At 40.6% G+C, this 25,582-nt stretch overlaps 4 protein-coding genes and 1 pseudogene across 5 annotated transcripts; 4 read left to right on the top strand and 1 right to left on the bottom strand.

Annotated features, from left to right (window-relative positions):
• LOC109722226 (protein QUIRKY) lies at positions 1,160-5,212 on the top strand. Its single transcript, XM_020250175.1, has one exon. It carries the CDS (start codon positions 1,944-1,946, stop codon positions 5,052-5,054), a length of 3,111 nt encoding a protein of 1,036 aa, XP_020105764.1. The 5' UTR covers positions 1,160-1,943; the 3' UTR covers positions 5,055-5,212.
• On the bottom strand, positions 5,699-9,123 carry LOC109722228 (ATP-dependent Clp protease proteolytic subunit-related protein 1, chloroplastic-like). Its single transcript, XM_020250176.1, has 9 exons — positions 8,742-9,123; positions 8,098-8,213; positions 7,797-7,997; positions 7,578-7,682; positions 7,361-7,423; positions 6,569-6,680; positions 6,433-6,494; positions 6,158-6,340; positions 5,699-6,057 (listed from the first exon to the last, which is right to left on the bottom strand). The coding sequence occupies exons 1-9, from the start codon at positions 9,028-9,030 to the stop codon at positions 5,971-5,973; spliced, it is 1,218 nt and encodes a 405-aa protein (XP_020105765.1). The 5' UTR covers positions 9,031-9,123; the 3' UTR covers positions 5,699-5,970.
• On the top strand, positions 9,646-11,315 carry LOC109721897 (annotated as a pseudogene).
• LOC109722125 (V-type proton ATPase subunit d1-like) lies at positions 11,389-12,887 on the top strand. Its single transcript, XM_020250013.1, has 4 exons — positions 11,389-11,458; positions 11,559-11,614; positions 12,489-12,592; positions 12,743-12,887. Exons 1-4 carry the CDS (start codon positions 11,389-11,391, stop codon positions 12,885-12,887), a joined length of 375 nt encoding a protein of 124 aa, XP_020105602.1.
• Positions 17,786-20,830, top strand: LOC109721915 (plant cysteine oxidase 2-like). 2 transcript variants are annotated; one of them, XM_020249736.1, is made up of 5 exons: positions 17,786-18,330; positions 19,180-19,304; positions 19,402-19,561; positions 19,689-19,705; positions 19,791-19,895. In XM_020249736.1, the coding sequence occupies exons 1-5, from the start codon at positions 18,123-18,125 to the stop codon at positions 19,794-19,796; spliced, it is 516 nt and encodes a 171-aa protein (XP_020105325.1). In that variant the 5' UTR covers positions 17,786-18,122; the 3' UTR covers positions 19,797-19,895. The 2 variants fall into 2 exon arrangements, with proteins under 2 accessions (XP_020105325.1, XP_020105324.1); XM_020249735.1 differs by adding an exon at positions 20,397-20,830 and having other exon boundaries at positions 17,789-18,330; positions 19,689-19,895.

Genomic DNA, 25,582 nt, shown 5'->3' on the forward strand with positions numbered 1-25,582 from the left:
GCCTAAAATTGGGGGTTTAGTCGAATCAGATCAGCTGTACCAAAGCAAAGATGGTATTACTGAAAATATCGATCTCATAGGATCCAATAGGAAGTGGTTCAAGAATAATCTTAATACCCCCCACGCGCGGTGGAGATCAGATAAACCGTATCACGTGCACTGATAGAAAATGCAAAGATAAAAATAACAAAATGTAGGACAACAATTTATAACACTAAACCATCAGAGTGAAAAGTGAAGACAACGCCTTTTAGAAATGAGGGGTTTAACACTGGCTCTGATACTACACTATTTTTAGGCAAATTGAAGAATGTAGCGAGTTGACACTTGCTAGATGCTCATTCGTGGCATATGCTATTTGTTATTCTTTACCGACAGCGACCATGGAAAAAGCATTAAGCTGGCATCTTCTTTGCCTACTAATTGTTGCCCTCCCTGCAAATTCAGAAGGAATTGAATTCTGAAACTCAATGTCCCACTAATTGCCATACATGTCATCAAATCTTAGCCAAAAGCCAAGGAATTGATTGTGGTATTTTACCTAATATAGTTTTTTGAGGAAATATTCTATCTCTTAATACTCATTAGGAGGAAGAAATAAAAAAAAATGCACTGATGCATATTAACTGCCTCTTTGAGTCTAAGGCATAATTCTTCAAAGAAATTCGCTGCTCAAAATACAGACGTCACATATTTGGCATAAAAAGAGAAATTGCAGCTTCTGACATAAGTAGGAAGTGCAAAATAATATCTGCAACGGGAAACTGTTACTTCTGCCTCCAGTGCGAAACTACATGAAAGAGATTTAAACAAACAATCCGTTAATGTTGCTTCAATTTGACGTACTCAAATTATACTTCTCTTAATCCTATCTCTGTCCACACAAAATGGTCCCTTAATAACATGCACACACAAATCACTATGTTTCTGTTTTCTCATATTTTCAAGTCGAATAGCCCATGATAAGGTCCACGAACCTTTTTAGTAGTAATTATGCTGAATAATCATCATCACATGGTCCGCTGAATTGAAGCTGCATCAGATCAAGAACTATTGAATTGATGCTGACTTGGGCGTGTGTCGGATCACGACATTTAGTTTCTACAAATAATCCCTTTTGTGTCCTGATAATCACAAAGTGCTTTATGCACAATCAGGTAAAAGTACAATCAAATGGATAAGATTAGCTTTGTATTAAACCTAGTCTACGTTCATGCACACACGCATGCTTCTACAAGGAATAAAGCAAACATGCAACTTTGTCTTCCACTATTAGATAGTTGCAGCTTGACTTTCCCTAACTACGTTTAATCCTGTTTAATGAAAAAAACGTACATCTTAGCTCTTACTACATGCTATGTTTTCATGTTTCAGTAGGCTACATCATAACCATCAACTTACTGCTACATGAATTGATATTAAATTTATACTAAAGTCTACATTGATACTAACATGAAGATATGTAAGCTATTAATCGTAATAAAATAAAGTAATGTATAAAAAATGATAATAACCATAATCTTAAGTAGTTTTTCTGTATTTGAATAATTATTAAAAAAATGACTACTTTAAAATCTCACCTTGTCGGTTCTGAATAGCGCGGGAAGGGAGCCCAACATCCGAAAAGGCGAAGAAGGTATGAAACCGCCACGGACGGAGAGCTGAGCTGCTGACGGAAGAGTGAAAGAGCTTCTCCCTCACGAAAGAAACATATCCTCCTCTCACTGCTCATGGGAATCTCTCTAAAGTGAGCTCCCTCCTCTCCACCACCACCACCACAAAAGCAAAAGCCACGATGCGCCCCTCCTTTCCTCTTCTCTTCAATATTCCCCTCCCAACAAGCACGCCCACACAAAAGCCACCGATCGATCCGATCCCCTCCCCCACCTACACTCCCCGCCCCCCCTCATTCGGGACGCGAATCGAACAGGTTGTAGGTGTATATGACGGGCCCCCCCACCGCCGCGGCCGCCGGGGGCAACGTGCGGAAGCTGGTGGTGGAGGTGGTGGACGCGCGCGACCTCGTCCCCAAGGACGGGCAGGGCTCCTGCAGCGCCTACGCCGTCGTCGACTTCGACGGGCAGCGCAAGCGCACCCCCACAGCCCCCCGCGACCTCAACCCCCAGTGGCACCACCGCCTCGAGTTCGTCGTGTCGGAGCCCGCCGCCATGGACGCCGAGGAGCTCGACGTCGAGCTCTACCACGACCGCCGCTTCTCCGCCCCCTCCTCCGCTCCCCGCAAGAACCAGTTCCTCGGCCGCGTCCGCATCTGCGGCTCCCAGTTCGCCCGCCGCGGCGACGAGGGCATCATCTACTTCCCCCTCGAGAAGCGCAACCTCCTCAGCTGGGTCCGTGGCGAGATCGGCCTCAAGATCTACTACTACGACGAGCCCGCCCCACCTCCCCCCGAGGAGAAGCAGCCCGACTCCGCCGGAGCCGCGGAGCCCCCCGCGGCGCCGGATCACTCCGCCGCCGCCGAGGAGCCGAAGGAGCTCCCGGAGGTCCCCGCCCCGACGGAGGCCGCCGTGGAGATACAGCAGCTCCCCCCTCCCTCGCCCCCTCCCGCCGGGGCGGAGGAGGCCTCTCCGCCGCCGGAGGCTCACCCGGCGCCGGAGGCGGAGGTGGCGGATCCGTACCCGCCGGAGGTGAGGAAGGCGCATACGACGTCGAGCACGGAGAGGGTCCGTAGGTCGAGGAGATCGAACGGCGGGGACTACCACCCGGCCCCCGCCCCCGCCCCCGCCCCCGGCCCCGCTCACGCGCCGCGGGTGATCTCGGGCCGGTTCGTGTCGTCGGCCGAGCCGGTCGAGCGGGTCCAGACCACCTACGACCTCGTGGAGCCGATGCAGTACCTCTTCGTCCGCGTCGTCAGGGCGCGGGGCCTCCGCCCGTGCGAGTCGCCCTACGTGAAGGTCCGGACCGGGTCCCAGTCGTTCCGGTCGAAGCCGGCGCGCGACTCCGGCACGGGCGAGCCGGAGTGGAACCAGGTGTTCGCGCTGAGCCACGCGAAGCCGGAGCCGACGCTGGAGATCTCCGTGTGGGACGGCGCCCCCGCCGCGGCGGACGCGTTCCTCGGCGGGGTCTGCTTCGACCTCTCCGACGTGCCGGTCCGGGACCAGCCCGACGGCCCGCTAGCCCCGCAGTGGTACCGGCTCGAGGGTTCCGAGCCGGGCCCCCGCTCGGTGTCGGGCGACATCATGGTGTCGGTGTGGATCGGGACCCAGGCCGACGACGCGTTCGCGGAGGCGTGGATCTCGGACGCGCCGTACGTGAGCCACACCCGGTCCAAGGTGTACCAGTCCCCCAAGCTGTGGTACCTCCGCGTGTCGGTGATCGAGGCCCAGGACCTGCGGCTCCCCGCGGCCGCGGCCCCGGCCCCGGCCCCGGCCCCCTGCACGCCGTTGGACGTGCGCGTGAAGGTGCAGCTGGGCTTCCAGTCGGCGCGCACCCGCAGGTCGACGGTGAGCGGGAGCGGGTCGACGTTCTCGTGGGCGGAGGACCTGATGTTCGTGGCCGCGGAGCCGCTCGACGATCAGCTGGTCGTGCTCGTCGAGGACCGGTCGGCGGCCAAGGACCCGGCGCTGCTGGGCCTCGCGGCGGTCCCCGTCCCCTCCGTCGAGCAGCGCCTGGACGAGCGCCACGTGCCGGCCTCCAGGTGGGTCAACCTCGAGGCCGAGGCCGAGGGCGGGTACCGCGGGCGGGTCCACCTGCGGCTCTGCCTGGAGGGCGGGTACCACGTGCTCGACGAGGCGGCGCACGTCTGCAGCGACTACAGGCCCACGGCGAAGCAGCTGTGGAAGCCCCCCGTGGGGGTGCTGGAGCTGGGGATCCTCGGGGCGCGGGGCCTGCTCCCGATGAAGACCAAAGGAGGCGGAGGAGGCAAGGGCTCCACCGACGCCTACTGCGTGGCCAAGTACGGAAAGAAGTGGGTCCGGACGCGGACCGTGACGGACAGCCTCGACCCGCGGTGGAACGAGCAGTACACCTGGCAGGTGTACGACCCCTGCACGGTGCTGACGGTGGCGGTGTTCGACAACTGGCGCATGTTCGCTGATGCGGCCGGCGAGGAGCGGCCCGACTACCGCATCGGCAAGGTGCGCATCCGGGTGTCGACGCTGGAGAGCAACCGCGCGTACACGGCGTCGTTCCCGCTGCTCGTGCTGCTGCGCTCGGGGCTGAAGAAGATGGGCGAGGTGCAGCTGGCGGTGCGGTTCGCCTGCCCGGCGCTGCTGCCCGACACCTGGGCCATGTACGCGCAGCCGATGCTGCCGCGCATGCACTACCTGCGCCCCATCGGGGTGGCCCAGCAGGAGGCGCTGCGCGGGGCGGCAATTCGCACCGTCGCCGGGTGGCTGGCGCGGGCGGAGCCGCCGCTGGGCCCGGAGGTGGTGCGCTACGTGCTGGACGCGGACGCGCACGGGTGGAGCGTGCGGCGGAGCAAGGCGAACTGGTTCCGGATCATGGGGGTGGTGGCGTGGGCCGTGGGGCTGGCTCGGTGGGTGGACGACGTGCGGCGGTGGAGGAGCCCCGTGACGACGGTGCTGGTGCACGTGCTGTACCTGGTGCTGGTGTGGTATCCGGAGCTGGTGGTGCCGACGGGGGCGCTGTACGTGTTCCTGATAGGGGTGTGGTACTACCGGTTCAGGCCAAAGGGCCCGGCCGGGATGGACGCAAGGCTGTCGCAGGCCGACACGGTGGAGCAGGACGAACTGGAGGAGGAGTTCGAGCCGGTGCCCACGTCGGTGGAGGTGCTGCGGGTGCGGTACGAGAGGCTGAGGACGCTGGCAGGGAGGGTGCAGAGGGTGATCGGGGACCTGGCGGCGCAGGGAGAGCGGCTGCAGGCGCTGGTGAGCTGGAGGGACCCCAGGGCCACCAGGATATTCATCGCCGTCTGCCTTGCGGTGGCGCTGGTGCTCTACACGGTGCCGCCGAAGATGGTGGCGGTAGCGCTCGGCTTCTACTTCCTCCGGCACCCCATGTTCAGGGACCCCATGCCGCCCGCCGCCGTCAACTTCTTCCGCCGCCTGCCCAGCCTCTCAGACAGACTTTTGTAAGAGGTTGCTTGTTACTCGTTAGGCTCACCCATTTCAGTTATTAGTTCAGGAGAGGGGATTGGGAGAATTTGTTCATACTCCAGGAAATATGATATAGGAATTGTTGGATGGTAATAATCTGGGATGAGATTTTAACAAAGAGAGGCTCTCTTTTTGTACTCATGAGTAAGCACGTCACAAAGCGACCACGACGGTTGATCTTCAACTTTCTCTGCTGTTTTATGAGACTCGAGATTCATCTCTCTAAAGAAGAAAGAGATTTTCGATCAGTCCGAGTGTGGCAGGCAAGATTAGCAGTCTCTACTATTGCCTCTGATTCAGAATCTAAATCTCAACATTAGCAAAAGCCAAACACGCCAAACACAGAATTCAGAATTTCTTTTGAAATGATCTAATCTAGAACTCAGAATTTGATGCATTGAAAGAGATGAACAAGAGAGATTCTACTAACTCCCAAATAGTCGAGACTCAATTCATATATAAGAAAAAACAGTACAAAGACTTGCAACATCATTTTAATTTTCCGAAGTCGTGAACAAGGCTGGATCGGATCTTGGGTGCTTTAGTATAAATAATTTCCACTCAGTGCTGCTAACACATACTATCCATGGTACTTACTATATGTGAAAACACCACTAGCAGTATACAGCCAAACATCTCGAAATCGCGTCATCACCGAAAAAAGAGAACATCCTCGCTCAAACGGAAGATTAAAGGTGGTTTCATTATACAAGTATAAACCTCGAAGCTACTGCAGTTAAGTTATCCTCCAAGTGAGGAAGCGCACGACAGGAAGCAACTTCTAGTATACAAGTTTTAAGCTAGAAAGAAGCTTCGCGAGTTCCTTACATGCATCCTTTCAGAGACCACACTCATACCTTTTTACGATGCTTTGACACTGTATGTGCTTCTAAATCTACCTAAACCCGGATGGAGCTGCCTGTGGACCAACCCCTGCGCCCCTCCGCATAGCTTTCGACTGTGCCAGCATCTCATCATAGTTCTGATTCAGCAAAAAAGGAAACAAAAAGAAGAGAAAATCAGCAGGAAAGCAATTTGTGTAAAGCATAATGAACGAGTAATTAGAAACAAAATGATTTTACCCTCTTCTCAAATGCTGCATCTCGTGCATCAATAATCTTGTCTGCAATTCCATATGCGATCGCTTCTTGTGCTTGGAAATATTTCGGGCGCTCGATATCTTTCTTAATCTCCTCCTTTGGTTTACCAATTCCTTTTGCCAGCAATTCTATGTAGTATTCAGTGTTCGCATCGAGTTCTTTTGCCTAGAACAATTAGTAAAAGAAAACCCAATAACTAAGTCATTTTTTATAGGCAGATAAAAAAAACATATGGTGATGAACATACTGGAAGTTACCTTAATCCACATATCAATGACTGCTCCGCTAGATTTATTAACTTTAGGCAGGTACAATTTAGCTGCAATAAAGCGATAAATATCGTAAACCCCCTAAAGAAAATATGTTAGTAGAGAAATACAAAGTGTAACATACTGGAAGCGTTTGGCTGCAGAGCTCGATAACCCTTCGCACCGAGGGACAACAGCATCGCTGCCTGGCCATAGGCCATGCCACAATTCACTGTGTAAACCTTGGATTTACAATACTGCAGGGGCGAAAGAAACAAAAAAATAGAAAAGAAAAACAAATTAGTTATTGGACCAAATATTTTAGTCATTAGACCTTTGTTTTACAAAGTAAAAACAATTGGTCAATCAGCCAGTAGACATATTCAGCGGATATTTTCTGTGCGACTCCCATGTTCAGGCGCTGGAAACATTTACCTTGTCCGAACTCGACTCCAGCAATTTTGCATCCAAATAAAGAAGCAAATGAAGTAAAGAGAGATATCCAGTTCTACAATCTCCATATGTGTCAGAAATGTAAGTTATGAACATTAAAGTTGGTTCAATATTTGTTAATGACGTATACACATGATGAGTGCATATAGAAATCATATCAAACTCCCCATAAAAGAACCACAATTCGAAGATCCTAGTTTCAGGCCTGATGTTAAATCTACTTCAAAAACATTCGAAACCTTGCTTGTGTACTGTTGATGCCCAAAAAATAACAACTGATGGATATGCAACAGTTTGTTAGGTATGGGGAAGATTCACCACTCTTCACATGCAAACAACTATTATAACACAGTTCCGACTAAGGAGTAACATAATTTCACCACATTAAAAACAACTATTTTTATTATTTAATAGCGAATTAGCTAAAATTTCGTAGCAAACAATACCAAGCTACAAACCAACACCAAAAGATTGCAATACTTACAGCAATAGTGTCAGCAATGGCGTACGCCTCAGTTTCAGATCCAACAGTCTCCATCTTCTCATTCTAGAGAAAATACATGGTAAAGAGAATTAGCACATACAAAGGATAGTGTGATTTAGGTTACGCCACAAAAGTGTACAATGGAATATTAACTTATGACAAGTAAAAACTGATGGGCTTCATCCTTGTAGTATATATAACTAAAATAAGCACTCACCTGCGTCCCTGATGAATTAATATACAAGTATATAGGCTTGGAGGGATTATCGTAGTCTAACCACATAAACTGAGCAACAAGAAGCTCAGTCACAGCTGGAACAATCTATCGAAAAAAAAAAAGGAAACAAAATTGATAAGATTTAATAAGTCAATATTGTACATGCAAAATGTTGTTCAATTAACACAAAAATAAAAGACTAAGAAAACTATTTCTTACAGGCATTCCAAGGTAGACAATTCGGGCATCTAAGAGCAAAGAAGGCAAATCCGGAGGAGCGGTTCTGGGTCTTCCATATCCTCGAGCTCCTCCTCGGTACATACTCACACTCATACTATATTTCGAGAAGCCATCTGTCATGCCGGATAAACTATACATACCTCCATTATCGAGGTAGTTTCTAGCCGAGGAAATGCTTTCCTGTAAAATATTCAAAATCATGGCATCAATTTTCTTCTAATCTTCTTCCGTGAGCAAAGTTTCAAAACAATACTGCTTGTAACTGTCTACATTGTACTACCTCGGTAACTTTCTCTGCCTGCCTAGATGCTGGATTGTCTTCTGTCATAAACATGTCCATCTGGGAAGCAGTAAGGCCGTATAGATGTCGAGGAGCATTCTTGTAATTTTCCATCACTGCAGAAGAGGAACAGAGATTTTTAATGAACAAATAAAAACAAAAAGCAGGATATGAGAATCTGATCGATGATCGTGAGCCACACTCCAGCACAATCCATAGAATATGAAGCAATGATGGATTTTTTTTAAAAATGCAAACAAATCTTTCTCCTCTTTTACTTCCTTCAAACAACACTATAGCAGGTAGTATCAGCCACTGAATCTCAAAGCTATAAACTTTGATAAGCCATAAGATATCCTTCACAAATCCTTGATAACCAGTCAAAATTACCTCTTTTTTGGTCCCTCCCATAATAAACTTATCAAAAACAACACTATCTCCTCTAGAGCCCTGATAAGTCATACTTTAAGGTAATTTACTAAATCGAAACCCTAGACTTGGAGATGAATCTCCAAACTGAAACAAGCTAGTGCCTTTACTCTCATTACAAACCAAATTCAAAATATGCAGACATGAAAAAAACGAATCCACAACTAAAAATCGAACAAAAGGACGAATTTACTAACAAAGAGGTCGCTACTCACATCCATCCTTGAGATTTTCCTCCCGAAACCGCTTCGGGATGTGGTCGTAGCTCTTGGGATCCCCCGACTCGCATCTCAAACTCATCCTGCTCCTCCGAGAAGCATCTGGGCGAGGATTGGGCGCAGCCGCGGCGAGAAGCGGCTTGAGCGAGGGCAAAAAGGAGCTCTTCGCCGCCGCTCCTCGGGGAGAAGAAGAAGAAGAAGAGGAGGAGGAGGAGGAGGAGGACGACGACGACGAAGAGCATAGGGCGGAGACGGAGACGAGGGGGCATCGGAGAGCGAGAGCCATGGTTGCGCTTCACCGCACGGCGGAGGAGCTCCGAAGTGGTGATAATACCTAACAGTAGCGTGGTTGAGTCGGGAACTTGCTCGGGATCGCGAGCGATTGGGGAGTGTTTTTTTTTATATTTTTTAAATATATATATATATATATATATATATATATATATATATATATATATATANATCCTTGGTGCTATCGATAGTACCCCAGCCGGACTCTATATATATATATATATATATATATATATATATATATATATATATATATATATATATTTAATTGATGGGGTATAATTTAACTAAGATTATTTTTTATTTTTTTAATTCTCGGGGCCTGAGTAAAATTCTTAAGTGGGCCAAATTGGGCCGTACTAATTTTAGGCCAAAGGCCCATAAATATATTCATGTCCAAAGCCCATGTCTGGTCCAAAATAAAGAGGGCCGGGCCAATTAATAAAGCAACCGAATAAACAAATAATAATAAGCGCCCGAGTCCTTCAACGAAGAAGACGCACTCTCTCGAGCTTCTTCTATTTAAACCCCGGTTCCTGGTCGCGACCCCTCCTCACGAATTCTAGGGTTTCCTCCTCCACCTCCCATCGTTCCCGCTCCCTCTCCAACAATGTAAGGATTCGAAGCCCTAGCGCTCAATATCTTCGACGGGTGTCTCGAGGCGATCGTCCGCGGCCGCCGCGCCGGTCTCCTCTCCGCTGCCGACTCCAACAACCTGTGCCAGTGCGAAACCCTAGACGACATTAAAGACGCGCGTCTCCGCCACCGAGTTACGGGCCCTACCTCCAAAATGGTGAGCGCGATCCCTTTCTCTTAGCCCCGATTCCCCATCTTAATCGCTCTTCTTTTAGATCTCAATGTGGTTTGCGTTCATTGGCGAACTAGATTGATGCCTCAGGGAGGAACGGTACATAGTTGATTTATTAGATCCAATTTGTGGCTGTAGAGAGCTCAAAATGTGCGCGAAGTTGTTTGTTTTACTGATTATTATTGTAGTGGGTATATCCTTTTGCTGTGCGTATCTAAGTTTAGTAAGTGTATGGTGTCCTTATGTCGAAATGGGCTGAGCATATAGAAGTTTGGTGGAATGAGATGGTGTTTAAAAGGCAACAGCGTTCCAAAAATCCAATTTTGAATTCTACATGCTATGGTAGGCACAAGTCTCTTGGATACTGTATATATTCACCAACTTCTTAAAACATAATATTCATCTACAAAGCTTTCATAATTCTAATTGTGATCATCTCTTGTGTTTCTTCTAATTTTATCCATGTGGTACTTTGGTTCTGATTTTAAACCGTTTGCAGAGCCTTCTCCATTGCATACAACAACTATTGTGGAGAAATATACTCTTAAACTGGTTGATGAATACAAGCATATGTTGTGCCAAGCCACTGATGAACCTTTGTCAACTTTCCTTAAATACATAATGTAGGTAATTTTTATAATGTATTGCATTCCTAAATAACGTCTATTTAGTTTGCTTTCACAGTGCTTATAATACAATTTTCGTTGTTCAACTACTGCATGTTAGCTTGTAACTTGTTATAACCTTGATTGCTGATTTCTATTATTTAGGTACAGTTTCATGATTGACGATGTTGTCTTTGTTGTCACTGGGACATTGCATGAGAGAGATGTTCATGAACCATTGGAGAAATGCCATCCTTTGGGGTATGTTTGACAGGTATTTATATCCTTGCATAGATTTTTAATTGTATTTATAGATCTGTCTAAATGACCGTATAGTGCTGAACTTTTCTGTAACTTCCTGACAAATTTCCCCTTTTCGCCATAGCATTGCCTCCCTTGCGGTAGCACAAAACATGCGTGAACTGTATAGATTATTTCTTGTTTACAAACCATTAGCCTCATACTTCTAGAGTGCATGACTTCAGAGATGTAGGTCACTCGTGGTTTTTCTACTGGAGTGCGCTGTCGTTTTATTATTGTCAGATTTTGTGATTGTATAGAGACTTGTAAATGCTTTAAGTCTCAACTTCTTGTAGGATTTGGATGGCACGAATATTGTGATTATGAGGATTTTTTATAAATTCTGCCTGGTACAAAGTTCGGCTAGGTTTGAATACATTTTGTAACTATATGTTTAGTATCTACTTCTTTGTCTGATTGTTGATTTGAATCAGAAACTAGGTGGAGCAACAGCTGAAATTACGTGTGACCTTCTTCCTTTGGAAGCTGATAGAAGAGCTGTTAATATAACCATAAATGGATGAGTGCACCAAAAGATGGTTCTCTCTTTAGTTTATCACTGTTTTGGCATGTATCTGTCGTGCAATCACAAATTTAATTTATCTTGGTTCAAAGAATATTAAAAGATGGTATTAAAAGTATGGTGTATCATTGCTTAAGCTTCTCTGTGTCGACTAGATATGTCTATTGGAAGCTCTATTCTAACTTTGGTTTGTTGCAAGTATTGTGCCTTTCTTTTTGTAGTTTTACCATGTATAAATTATGTGGGTCCGTTTATGTGGTTAATAGTGAGTTTTTTTTGCCTCACAGGCATCCCTATCACCTATGGGCATGAGGAACTTACTGTCTGCGAGGACATTGACCAGGTAAATTTCTATACTGACTGGCCTGTTGTTTCTCTTCATCAATTTTGTATTTGTCTTTTAAATCTGGGAATTGTACAAATTGATTAAAGCAGCATTAACAAAGTTGCCTAAAGACCAGGAGTTTTATATGGAAAAAAAAATCTGCTGCTTTTCTCATGGTTTGATATCGCAAAAAAAAAGTTTTCTCAAGTTTTATATGGCAAAAAAATCTGCTGCTTTTCTCATGATTTGATATGGCAAAAAGAAAATTTCTCAAGTTGGTATCTTGTTCTCATGATTGTTTGACTTTATTATCAAATGAAGAATTTTCGTGGTTAATTGGAAATTTTGACAGTTTTATTCTGGAGTTTTCCGTTTTAGATCTTCCAAATATCTTTACAGTTTGTATTTCAGTGCTATTAAGTGATTTTCCGTGCCCTAGGCCGGGCGCTTCCCCCTTAAGAGATGGGGTGGCGTGGTATTCCACGGGAGAGGTTGTTGTGGCACATATGAGTAATATGTGATGGGCATACATCAAATTCTGGCTTCTTATTGCCACTCTTCTGTTCTGAGAAGCAGTTAGAGCAATGGATTTGGCCAACATTTAATCTTGTTCTTGAATCTTTTTTGCTTCATCACTCTTTCCTGTGCTTCTCATTCTGCGTTGCCTTCCATATTATGGTTTTGTTAATCAAACTTTTTCTCAGCATAATAATTCTGTTTCTAAAGGTTTTTGTGCATATTTTTTTTTTTCCAAAACAATGCAGAATATGTTACCTCTATATTGCAGCCTGGTCTCCCCTCCCCCCCCTCATGAATTGTTAATTAGTTATTGGAAACCTTCTAAGAGCTTATCTGTATTGCACCTATATCCCTTTCTTGGATTTCTTTGCAGGTGCATGCTGTGGTGGAAAAGTATCCACCATATCAGCCTATTTTCACTAAGATGTCCTATGGAGAAACCCAAATGCTCGACGAAGGCCTTTTTATGAAGAAGAGGTGAAAAGGCTTTGCCTGGCTTTTGAAACAGCAGGTATGCCTTTGACACTTTGTATAAGCATAACTCGACATGCATTTACATTATGTGGTTCCCGCACTTGTAGTTTATTGCTTGTGTTTCACACCAATATTCCAACTATGTCTTACCAGTTGCATAACCTTTTTGTTGATTATTTTGATGCAGTTTCAGTACGCCGTCTTCTTTGGTTACATTAGATTGAGGGAGCAGGAGATGAGGAACCTGATGTGGATCTCGGAATGTGTTGCACAGAACCAAAATGTCGAGGGTTCATGACAGTGTGGTCTTCATCTTTCGAGTCCTTTTATTTTATATCAACTCTGTAAATTGTCCTTCGCAGATCACAAGAAACAATGCAGCCATTTTTCATATCGGATGCATTTTTTCTCCTTTTATTTATTCTCCCCCTTCTTCAGTTTTACGAAAAATCACGTGTGGATCATGTGCCATTCTTTATTGCTTTACCCCAAGAACGTACAACTGCTAATCCATGTGGGGAGAAACTGTTTGTACTTAAAATAAGCTCTGTACGGGATTAACCAATTTTCCCTTGAATTGTTGTGCGGCTTTGTAAAATATCCTGTTGTTCGTCATGATCCAGAATAAACAATTATACTGGTACCTAGTACCCCAAATGGCTTTCATTTCTTTTATCGTTGTCTCTGCAATATCTTTTTCTTTTTTCCTTTTATCTTAATGAAAAAGTTGATGGTACATTTACCTGCTCTTGATCCCTAAGCTAGGAAGTGAACAAGATGTAGCAGGTGATCACATGCGTCGTAGTTTGTCTCCTATCCTGCAGCAGCACTTCATGAAAAGATATTATGGATCGCCTAACCCTGAATCTCTGAATCCAACGTAATTCAAGAGCAATGGTATTTAAGTTTTCGTGAAGTGTGATTATTTTTTTGTTATTTGTTTTGACGTAACTCGTCCAGCCTGAAAGTTAAATTTAATTATTTTTTCTGTTTATTTTGATATAATTTGGTGCTGTTGAAATTATTTTTTTGAGTTCCATTATTTGTTTTGATTGAAGTCTATTCTGCTATCTTTTAAATATAGTGGTAAATTTACCGCTATAAAATTTAACCTATTATATAATTAAAATTTTCATTATTATTTAAAGGTAATTTTAATTTATTATAAATAAGATAATTTTAATCCATTATAAAAGAAGTAGAGTTTAGATTTTACTATTTAATAAATTTTTTAGAGGAGATTGAGTGTGACGGAAATCGAGTTCGGTATTTTAGAGGAGAAAGTCGAGAGTAAGTAAAGTGCAAGTCTAATGTAACTTGAGTTACATTATATTTTTGACTTACACCAAAAAATACTAGACCAATATGTTAACTGAAGAAAGGGCCATACGAAAATTATTAATTTTAATATATAAAGTATTAATCAACTGCTCTTAGGTAATACTAAAAAGAGAATTTTTAATTTTTTTATTACTCGATTTGACGCTGCGATTATTTTTAATCTTTTTATTACTCTTTTTATACCTTTTTTTAGATTTTTTTTAAAATTTTTTTTTTTTCTTGAGATTCCTACTGTCTTATTTTATGTAGCTAAATTTATTGTCTGAATGAATAAAATAGATAGCATGCTATTTTTTCCTAAAAAAATATAAAAAAAATTTTAGAAGAAAAATTGGCAAGATTTTTATAAATCAATGGAAACGGTTTTGACAATGGTAGTGTGATAGGACAGAGGTAGTGATGCTTATATTGATTAATAATAATAATAATAAAATAATAATAATAATTACTTATTGTCCCCTTTGTTAGCTTTTGTGCACGCAACAATGTTAGAACAAAAGAGCAAACATCCATCGACGCATCTTTCACGTTTTGGAGATCTCAGGAAGCTTCCTTATTTGTTCGCTGACGTGGACGTCATAGGCCGCTTTTATTGGTAGCTCACGAGCCACAACACCTGCTATTTTTGACCAAAACTACTAAAAATATATACAACCCATATCTTGAAATTAAGAGCAAAGAAATTTTTTTCTAAAAAAACCGTAATATAGAATCTATCCGAATCTATCCTAATCCAACTGTATTTTGATAAGACATTAAAAACTTCATAATACCAAATTCAAGTCCCTAATTTTATTTATTTATTTTTTTAAGAGATAGGCAGCACGCTATCTATTTCGTTTATTTTATTCAGAAATAAATTTAGCTGAAAATATAAATTAACTAGAATTCGAACTCGAAACCTCGAGTACCAACTATCGGTTCCTAATTTTATTTTTTGTAACGAAAACTCGCGAGAATTACTCGAGTGTAATTATCTTTGTGTTGTAAAACATGATTGGTTAGGGCACGGAGCTTGCACCGACCGTCCCTAGAGCAAGTGGCAAAGGACTTGATGGTTGGCATTCGAGATTCAAATTTGAATTCTAGTTGATTCACATTTTCAGCTAAATTTATTTTTAAATGAAATAAATGAAACAAATAGCATACTATCTATCTGCCGTTGCGTGTGAGGGCAGTAGAGCTCTCATCTCGCTCCGCCCTTTGATTCTTCTTGCACGCGTAACTATCATACCTATCATGTGCACCTTGTCTCAGTTCCTCGGCAAAAACAAAGTATCTTCATGCAACGTACACAAGTACATGCTCTCTCTTTCTCTCTCTCTCTCTCTCTCTTTTGTCCTTAATCTTTTTATTTACTACGAACCACGGCAAGATATGTATATATTTGGGGTAGACATTTTCCAATTGCATTCGTGACGTTTAGCGCATTTTTAGTTTGCTAGTATATAATTTAATTAAAAAGTTATTTTTAATTATTTTATATTTTTATTTTTATTTTATTGAAGGACCTATTTTAAATAGTAAAGTAAAATAAATGTTTACGTAAATCTAGAAATGCTATAGTATAGTATTTTATCATCTTATAATTTGTAATTTTATCTCCATCAAGTTTTATAATTTTTTTTTTTTGAGAGATAGGTAGCACGCTACCCACTTCGTTTATTTTATTTAGAAATAAATTTAACTGAAAATGTGAATTAATTAGGATTCGAATTTGGATCTCGGGTACCAACTACTAAGCCTTTTGCCACTTGCTCTAGAGATGGTTATAAAATTGTTACTTTACGAATTAGGCTACTATACTATTAATAGTACCAAGCGCTTGGTGCTATTAGGTTTTGGCTCGTGGATGAAGAAATGTGTGGTTAGGATAATAGTGGTCTCTGAAATTGAGTGCACTGTTGGTTGAATAGTATGATTTAACAGATGAAAATGATCAAAGGAATAAATCTAACGGCGAAAAATTCGATAGTACCAAACGCTTGATACTATTAATAATATAGTAGCCAGATTTGTTACTTTACTATCTTATTTAGCAACATATTCTTATATTAGAACAAAAGTAAAATTATGGAATCATTAAGTATAATTTTTTTTTGAATAACAGGCAAATAAGTTCACTCTTTTCTTTATCAAAAAAATAAATGTGTATATATATATTTCATATCCATGTAAGTTGGTCATGTATCTAAAAGGAGAAATGCTACTTGTACATCCATATAGGAGTGTACATCATGCACCCTCACATTTAAGAATTTAAATTTTTAAAAAATAAAAAAAATTTAAGAAAAGTAGTGGATATATAAATCCTAGCCATAAAAAGTTTAAGATACTAATTAATAATCTTACCCACATATTAGAAATATACAAATAGCATTACTCTTCCAAAAGTTGTGGTTATATTAAACATTCTTAGACTCCACTAATAAAAAAAAGATGCGACGTGTATGATAATAAATAAAAAATATGCAACGTAGGAGAAATCTCCGGTTGTTTCTGCTCGGAAGCTGAATTTTCCACCTTAGATTGAGTTACGTGTTCTTTTTTAAATTGGATTTGTGAGTCATCACCATGAAAGTTAAATTAATGTTAATTTGACCAATTTTTAAATTTAAAATTTTATTGTAGGATTCTCTGCAAAGGGTTTACTATGCGTATATGGATAAAAGAAGAAAAAAAAACAGATATTATTACTCTTATTGGCCTTTTTTTTTTTTTTTTTTCATTTACTGTAGGATATGTACATGTGACAGCCGATAATAAGTTAATAACTTGACTTCCAGGTTCATATCAATTTTTGACCCAAAGATAATAGCTGTTTCCATTTATTAGTGTATGCATTTTTAAATTATTCTTTTCAAAATATGACAAATTGTTTTTTACATAAATTTAGTGTTTGGAATTTAGAAATTTTACGTTTTATATTAACTAAAAATCAAAACGTTGAAGTATAATAGACTAGAAACATTCATATTGTACAAATTATTAACTTTTTTCTATAACTAAAAAGGCTGCCAGTAAAGAATTGAGTAATCTTACAAAAATTTTGGTGCGTGTTTCATGTCATTTTTGCAGCATACTCGATTGAGCCCCGTTTCACAGTGCAGTTGCGTCAGCATTTCTACGAGCAACCGCAAAACGACTAAAAATAAAAACAAATAAATTGTGCAAAACTTTTGCGCTAGTAACAGAGTAAAGCAACTACAGAAGTATTTTGCCGCATGTTTTATGTTATCTTCACAGCATATTAGATTCTGTATTATTTGACAGTGTCGACGAACGAGCGATTCCACGTGCAACTATAAAACGACTTAACATAAAGAAACTTTAATTCAAAAGTTACTCATACATGCACATGTTGTTTTACCAGTTCTACCTTATTTTTTCAAATTTTTTTTTACAAGTTAGATTATTAAAAATCAACTGCCCCCCAAAAAAAAAAAAAATCCTAGGGACATTTTTAAGCTCTCAAAACTATTTGATTTCCAAGCTCATCACACATCTAATATCAAAATACATTTTAATGACACATTAATCAGCACAGAGTTCAGATAAAATCTAACTGCAGTAAGTATAGGCCAAGTTTTTTCTTTTTTTCGTTTTCTGAGAGAGAATAAATTCAGGACAGTTGTCGAGTGCATTGTCCACGTAATCCACCCTACAGCAAAGGTAATTTTAGATAGAGAAATTTCAAATATATATATATATATATATATATATATATATATATATATATATATATATATATATATATNTATATATATGTTTATAGAGAGAGAGAGAGAGAGAGAGAGAGAGAGTTATAAAAATCAAAGGCAGTTTGGGAGTAGCCCACAGGAAACTGGTGGACTCTTCTTCTTTTCTCTCTCTCTCTTCTTTTCTCTTCATGGCCCCTGGTTTTTGCCCCATACAAATGGTATACTACCACAGAGAAACCCCAGTTTTCCCCGCTTATATAAAAAAAACCCTCTCAGAATCTGAATCGCCATCTCTCTCCCTCTACAGGAACCCATCTCAATCCCCAATCCCCAGTTTTCCTCCTCTACATGGGGAGCCAAAAAGCCCTCAAAATCGCCGCAAAGTTGCGATTTTTATGGGCGAAGAGCGGAGATGTACGCGTATAAGCTCGTAGCGTCGTCCCAAAATCCGATCTTTGTGGAGGGAGCGGCCATTTCTAGGGCTCGGTTTGATGAGGTTTGAGGGCGAGGTGGCGGCGGAGAAGGGGAGGGCGCCGTCGAAGAAGAGCAAGCGCCGGCAGAAGAAATCGATGGCGGCGGCTACGGCTTCTGCTTCTGCTGTTCAGAAGCTGTTCGATTTGTGCAAGGAGGCGTTTGCCGATTGTGCGCCGGGCTTCGTCCCGAAGCAGGATGATGTGGGCCGCCTCTCGTCGTTCCTAGGTCACAATCCCCTCCTCTGATCCCACAGTTTGTGTTTTCTAGGGTTTTGCATCTCTTCCACTGATGTGAATTAGGTCAATGGGGGATTCGTATTGATTACTATTGACTTTGTTTGTCGGATTCGTTTTTTTTTTTAAAAAAAATCTTAATTTTGAGAAGTTTTAGGCATTATTATTGTTTGATTGGGGTTCATATTGTTTCTCCAAAATTTGGTCAACTGTTTGCTTTTAAGTGTGATCATAACTTAATCATTATATGTTTTTTGATGGAAAAGTTATAGACTTTGTACAAGCTTGTTATCTTTATATGGTACTGGTAGTCACAACAAACAAACCACCAGGTTTTGCTTTTTAGGTGTTCGAAGATGCCCCCTTTTTTTTTCTCTTTCTAACCATATTGGGTAGTTATTACTTGGTGATTTTGTTAGCTATTTAATGTGCTTCAATGTATTTGTCCGTCAATAGTAAGATAGTAAAATATGTTCTGCTAGTATCTATCACCAACGATGTTACGGAGTAGATGCTCTTCGAGTTTCTGCTCGGCTACTTAACGGCGAGCTGCATTCGTGTTCTACGCGGCGCGCAATGATATTCTTCTCAATGTTAATGTAAGTGTGAAGAATGAAAATGGCTATAACATGGAAAAATTAATCATGCTTTGTTTAAGCAAACGGAGTTAAATCTCTGTACAACCTTCTAAACTAGCTACAAAGTGCAAAATCTTGTGATTTGGTTTTGCATTTAATATTAAGAGTTGGATGAACTTGTACTTGTGAGGACATGCATAGGTAAGCATTCTACGAGTGATTTTGATGATCGCGATCGTGTTTTTTTTTTTTTTTGTGTGCAGATAATATGAAACCAGAAGATGTCGAATTGCATCCGAATCTACCATATTTTAGGCATGAGAATTCTGAAGGAACTCCTCCAGTAACATATTTACACCTTTACGGGTGTCCCAAGTCCAAGTTTTCGGTAACTGCCTTTTTTTGTGGACTAACTCGTTATCGCGTTAGCTTGCGGATTTGTGCAAGTAACTGACATTTTTGTGCAATGCTAATTTATGTTGCAGATTGGTATCTTCTGTTTGCCTCAGTCGTCGGTGATTCCACTACACAATCACCCGGGAATGACCGTCTTTAGCAAGATTCTCTTCGGTTCAATGCATGTTAAATCATATGATTGGGTTGATACTCCTCACAGTTCGAGCAATGCTGCCGCACCCACTGATGGTGAGCTTGAAGTTCCTTTTTTTTTTTTTTCGTTTGTTTAAAAATTCATGCCTGGCTTTCTTCTTGCTTTGGAAAAAAATGACTTTTTTCTTTAAATTCCTTTTTTTTTTTTTTTGTTTAACGACAGGCGATCGATTGGCTAAGGTAAAAACCGATGCTGTATTTAATGCTCCGTGTGAGACATTGATATTGTACCCAGAAACTGGTGGAAACATGCATTGTTTTACAGGAGTGACCTCTTGCGCAGTGCTAGATGTGCTCGGTCCACCTTACTCTGCTCCCCAGGGACGGGACTGCACATACTATGATGAATCCCCCTGTTTAGATCTTCCTGGTATGCTTTTTCATTGTTCAATCCATTGCTTTTTTTTTTTAGTCCTCTCTTTTTAGTACGAAAGTCGACGACATTGTACGTGTTTGTATGTTGAGTAGAACAACTCCGTAATATCTTAAACCAGACGCCTTTTGATGTGTCTCGACTCTCGAGATCTCTATATCAGGATTGTTTTATGTTGTGGTCCAACCAATTTTGGCGTGAAACCGAAGGGAAAATTTTCTAGAGATTTGTGGCTGGCGCGGCGTGTTAGGGTTTGAGAGCACTGGGTGTGTACATGGGGCTTGGGCTCTTTTCTGACAGACAGCTTCTTTGTACTCACCAGGACTAAAGCTTCAATCCAACCCACATAAATAACTCGGCTGCTTTACTTTTTCTCTTTCTTTCTCGATTCTCTTTGGCGGAATCTTTTTATCATGCGAAAATCTAAGGCCAACAAACTTGTTTTCTTCTTGAGTTCTCATTAGTATTTCAGCTTGATTATATTTTTCTGTGTCGTAGATGGCATGATTATGCCTGGCGAGGATGGCAGATATGCTTGGTTGAAAGCAATGAATGGTTTACCCGATAACTTGAACTTAGTGGTTGCCGACTATGAAGGCCCGAAGATTGTTGAGAAGTGATTCGCGAGGAACTGCGCCGGCGACGCCGCAAAAGTTTTGCGGGAAAGGGCGAAAACATCTCCGATTCGAATGTAGATATTTCCAAGAGCGCGCGGAGGTGGTCATGTTAAACAAGAGAAAGGGAGGATCTCAAGCGGGTTCTGTACATGAAAATTCTCTGTCTTGGCCTGCGAGTTGTTTTACTTTGTTTTCTTCATCTGATAGAGCATTTGACTTCTCATATTTGTATCTATAGCAGTGTCGAAAGTTGGTATGCGAAATCGGATTCTTTGATAATTTTATACATCCTCATTTTTTCCCTGTTTCATCTTATTTACTCTTTTTTCTTATTTGTCGCGTTTGGTGTGGCGCCAAAAAGTGGCTTTTTCTGCTGCTGATTTTATGCCCTATATTTTTTTGTTTCCTGGCTCATGATTTTGATCCAAATTTGTTTTGTTTTTTTTTTTTTTGGAAAACTTGGTAGCATGCGACCTGTCACCGTCTTAACGGTTTTATTCATAAAGTCCGTACGGCGCCTATCTTTCTACTTAAAGATGAGTAAGTCTAACTCCTCATTACTACTCTGGACCTCTGTATTCTACGACTAAGTATGCAAGAAAGAGAGAGGCAGCGGTTTTTAAAAAATTAAGTACTCTACTACTTAGAAAAGTAGGACTATAATACACAACTCCTCTTGTGTCTCTATCTTCTCTATTTTTATTTTGATCTTAGCTTTCTAGATATATTGAATCTAGTCTACGCTAACTCACCATTAAACACATTAAAGCACACATTAATTCATACATTAATTCATCTACCATCACACAGTAATGGAATTAATACCTCCATGATTGTAAGGTAATTCCAAGAGTTGTCCATGTCCCTTGGATTTTCACTGGCAATTATGGAGGTATTAATTGCAACAGTTATATACCCCTTCATCTCCCATACTATTGGTTTTGGTACCCCTTTAGCTGCCCACTTAGCGAAATTGGGCCAGAAACTTGGCCGCTGAAAAATCGCCGAACTCCTGATGACCGCTTTATTTATTTAGATAGTAAATTAAGGTACAAGGTGAGGCAATTAGGCCTTAAGAAAGAAAGAAAGAAAGAGAGGCTTGAGAGCATGGATTTTCGCTAACATTCGTCTCTGTGAGTGTTTTCTCTTCTAAAAAATTCACCTATTTCGTTCGAGCTAGATAACCTACTATGTAACGGCAATTATCGCCAACTCTCTCGACCTCAAGTGCCTCCCTTAAGTCGACTCGTCTCACAACTGTGAATTTCCTTCTTATTAGACATTAGGCATTCTAGTAATACTCTCGTAATTTTACAATTAGCAAATAGATGGTCAATCATTTCACACTTGTCTAAACATAGTGCACATTCTTGCTCTCCAAGCCAACCCTTGTTCCGTAAGTTGTCGACGGTAAGCACTTTTCGTTTCAAAATTAGCAAAACAAAAATTTTGACTTTCAATGAAATGCGAATTTTTCAAAACTGTGCAAAGCCGTTTGGTTAGAGCTACCTTTTTTAGGGGGTGATGAAACTTATTGATTGACTAGAATTTTTTTCGGTATCCATTGTAAGGTTACTTTTATCGATTATCAAATATAGGTAGGCAATGATAAAAGCAGCTAAAAAATTTTGTAAAAATTTGACTTGATGGAAAATGAAAGTGTATCTCCACAATTCGGTGTTTGGTCATGTAACTGGAATTTCTGAAACACTGATCCAATTTGGATTGGAATTCTCTCAGAAAAACTCATCTTCATGAATTTGGTCGAGCCCAAAAAAAGTTTCGGCCCAATCCAGGTTACGCAACGAGCTGTTCACATATCGATTTCGGTCCAGTTCGGGTTCGCGCCTGACATTTAGACCTTAAGTGAAAACCAGGCTTGGGCGGGGTGCATAATTCGTAAATTCTCCGAGGAACAAGCTATCCAAATATCGTTTTCGGCTAGTTCCGGCTTAAGCCTGATGTTTAGTCCTTCTCGGCGAAAGCCGAGCTCAGGCAGGGTGCTTAGTTCCTAAATATTCTTAGGAACAAGCTGTCCAAATGTTGTTCGCGTGCCAGTTCGGATTCGTGCCTGATGTTTAGACCTTTAGTGGAAACCGGGCTTTGGCGGGATGCCTAGTTTGTAAACACTGCGAGGAACAAGCTGTCCAAATATCACGAACCGGTTATTCGGGCTCGAGCCTGATGTTTAGACCTTCAGTGAAAACCGGGCTTGGGCATGGTGCCTAGTTCGCAAATACATTCAAATAGACAAATCACGCTTACGACATCGAAAATCAGTGATGCAAATTAGCTGGTACAATAAGAACAGTTTTCAAAAGAAAAGTAATTAAAGTAGACTCTAGAGCATTTACATTAGAATATTTTCCCTCCTCTTTGATGGTTACAATGCTCCATTACTCGTACAAAGATTTAGTTTGTACTCCAAAAGGACATCTAAAGTCAAAGTACTTGTTCGTAGGAAGCAAATCTTAGTTCTTGTTGCTTCGGATGAGTTGAAAATGGGAGTTCCAATCTCATTGCTTACATATATGCTTTGAGTAAGTAATTAAATGCTTTATTAAATAAACCATTATACTACTTAGCTTATCTTATTTTGTGACGGGCAAGTTCATGCTTTTCCTTTTGCTTTATAAGAAGTGGGCTATTAATTGGTTTTGACAAATTTGAGAATAATTGGGAGGCATGATGTAGTTGTGGTTGCAAAGTAGAGTTACCAGGAAGTGATTTTCAATGGCCCAAAATTAAAAATTCTTGCTGCTACTAGTTGCATTTTTCAATTTAAGGGCCATCGTTTTCTACTTTTCTTAAGTTATCTTTTAGCTTATTCACGGAATCTATTTGGAAAATAAGGGGCCAATGTACGAAGTAAATGTACGCAGGTTATTTAAGTAACAAGATAATATATATCCAAATTTCTGACTATTTCGCGCTTGAATATACCATGCACCTATGCTTGACAAAAGTGGCCGTCTATCAAAATTGTCGACTTCATGATTTTTCGCAAAAATAAAAGAAAGGAAAAGTAAAGGAGCTTCGTTTATTTAATTAAACTTACTGCTAATGTGGAAATAAATTAAGCAAGTGGCATTATTTGTGACTTCAAATTTGTGAAGGACATGTGAATTTTTCTCTACAGCAGTAACTCTGCAAGTATTTTGCAAGCAAAGAAACTATTCTCCTTAAATGATGCAAATGATGATGTAATTAGTTGTACAATGTAGTATATATATATATATAATCAAATTTCATTACAAAGTTATGCAACTTGACACAGGGTATGTAAAATCACAAAGAAATACAAACAAATATAATGGCCAAGTCCAAAACGACTAGTTGGAAAAACTAAAAAGTCACAAGTAGAAATTAGTAGAATGGTACCAGTAGTTATACGGATTCAAATTACATAACTTTTCAAGCTAAAAAACTTATTTACATAGGTTCAAACAGATATCAAAATTGTTTGACACGTTATATTGCAGGAATTTGAGAATCAAGGAGGAGAAAAAAAAAAAAAATCCCTCCTGTCATAATAGTAAGAACATGTTCAGCATATTCTCTCTCTCTCTCCCCTAACATAGAGATGAAAATGAAGTTGTAAAACATTATCTATGAATAGTATAAGATTGATCATCTCGATCGCTAGTCAATAATTGGTTTAAATGTAATAATTTGTATGAAAATATAAAGTATTCATGAGTCATGACCCAGCAACTTATTTGTTAAATTAAGGTCGCTTGGTACAAAATGTTGAAATCATAGGACTATGTGGTCAATCACATTAATATAGATATTTTAACATATAATGAGCTTAAACTAACACAATTATCAAATTCTTATAAGTTATAATAGGTGTCTTCAATTAACTACAACAAGATGATCTAGACATGCAATGCACATGGACATTAATTAAGCTAGTCAAGTAAACGCTAGCTCCTACAATAACATAAAAAACTCAAATTTTTTTCCCCCTCCTTTTCTACTAGTCTTTTATAATTTAATTAACAAACAATGACAACTATATATCTAGGAAATGCCTTCATTGACATTTCTCTTTCATAACAAGTCAAGAATAGTTCCTTGCCTGTGTCGCAATTAATACGGTGGTGGTGATCGACGACTAATTCAGATATTCATATGATAATCACAATTACTCCTTGGTTGGCTAATGTATTTTCATAAAATTTTGTATGTACGTATTTGTAAGTTGGAATTAGCGTACGAAGATCAACTTGTGACTTGATCAATACATGCAAGTTGAAAGAAAATTGAATCAACTTGCCAATGCGCAAAGGAAGTATCTACGACGAAGTCAATAGTCCCTGCGAAAAGAACTGTGAAAAATATGCACAGCTTCTTAATTAATTGGATAAGAGCAAAGACTCTGGAGTTTGTGGCATGAAAAGATTAAATAATTCTCGGTAATAACTTGAATCAAGTTTTTTTTATTTTTTCCTCAAGAAAACTAAATATATAGTTTAATCTTCTTCTTTAGTTATCTAATTCAGTTGATCTCTTCTTGCGCGGATTAGTTTGAAAGATATGTAAAAGTCGGTTTCACATGTACGAATGGTACTTTTCTTTCGAACAATTTTAATTGCATACGATGCACGACAAAAGCTAAAAATAAAATGAAAGAAATAAAAGAAAAGTTTCGATTAAAGATCAACAAAATTGAATTTTTTTGGAAAATTAGAAGGAAATTATGCAAGAGGAAATTCAAAGGCTATGTATTAATTCCCTACTAGTAGCTCAGTTGATATTATCTATACTTATACGTAAATTTTCATACCTAAATCCTATACAGATATACTCCCTTAATTTGAGAGAGGTAGGGCTCTAAGTCGTTTTTTCTCTTTTCTAAAAAACTATATTTACTTTATTTTTTAAAATGGCTCTTCGCTTCCCGTTGTATTTACTCACATTTACTCTTTTTTCTTTTCTTTTTTTTTTTTTCAAAATCCCTTGGCCTACTATCTATGAGAAGATGTGTATTATTTGTATTTAAATTTATATTGTAGAATTATGCGAAGGAAATGCTTCCTCTACTCTAATGGCTTTTGAAGA

This window comes from Ananas comosus, linkage group 16, assembly GCF_001540865.1.
Source record: "Ananas comosus cultivar F153 linkage group 16, ASM154086v1, whole genome shotgun sequence".
NCBI lineage: Eukaryota > Viridiplantae > Streptophyta > Magnoliopsida > Poales > Bromeliaceae > Ananas > Ananas comosus.

Coding starts and splice junctions, on each gene's coding strand:
- LOC109722226 (XM_020250175.1), top strand. CDS start 1,944: ATGACGGGCCCCCCCACCGCCGCGGCCGCCGGGGGCAACGTGCGGAAG.
- LOC109722125 (XM_020250013.1), top strand. CDS start 11,389: ATGGTGTATCATTGCTTAAGCTTCTCTGTGTCGACTAGATATGTCTAT. Junction 11,459..11,558: donor GAAGCTCTATTCTAACTTTG/GTTTGTTGCAAG, acceptor TTTGCCTCACAG/GCATCCCTATCACCTATGGG. Junction 12,593..12,742: donor GGCCTTTTTATGAAGAAGAG/GTGAAAAGGCTT, acceptor ATGTCTTACCAG/TTGCATAACCTTTTTGTTGA.
- LOC109722228 (XM_020250176.1), bottom strand. CDS start 9,030: ATGGCTCTCGCTCTCCGATGCCCCCTCGTCTCCGTCTCCGCCCTATGC. Junction 7,683..7,796: donor TTGTCTACCTTGGAATGCCT/GTAAGAAATAGT, acceptor TTTTTTCGATAG/ATTGTTCCAGCTGTGACTGA. Junction 6,341..6,432: donor TCATTGATATGTGGATTAAG/GTAACTTCCAGT, acceptor TAATTGTTCTAG/GCAAAAGAACTCGATGCGAA.
- LOC109721915 (XM_020249735.1), top strand. CDS start 18,123: ATGAGGTTTGAGGGCGAGGTGGCGGCGGAGAAGGGGAGGGCGCCGTCG. Junction 18,331..19,179: donor CCGCCTCTCGTCGTTCCTAG/GTCACAATCCCC, acceptor TTTTGTGTGCAG/ATAATATGAAACCAGAAGAT. Junction 19,562..19,688: donor TGCTGCCGCACCCACTGATG/GTGAGCTTGAAG, acceptor GTTTAACGACAG/GCGATCGATTGGCTAAGGTA.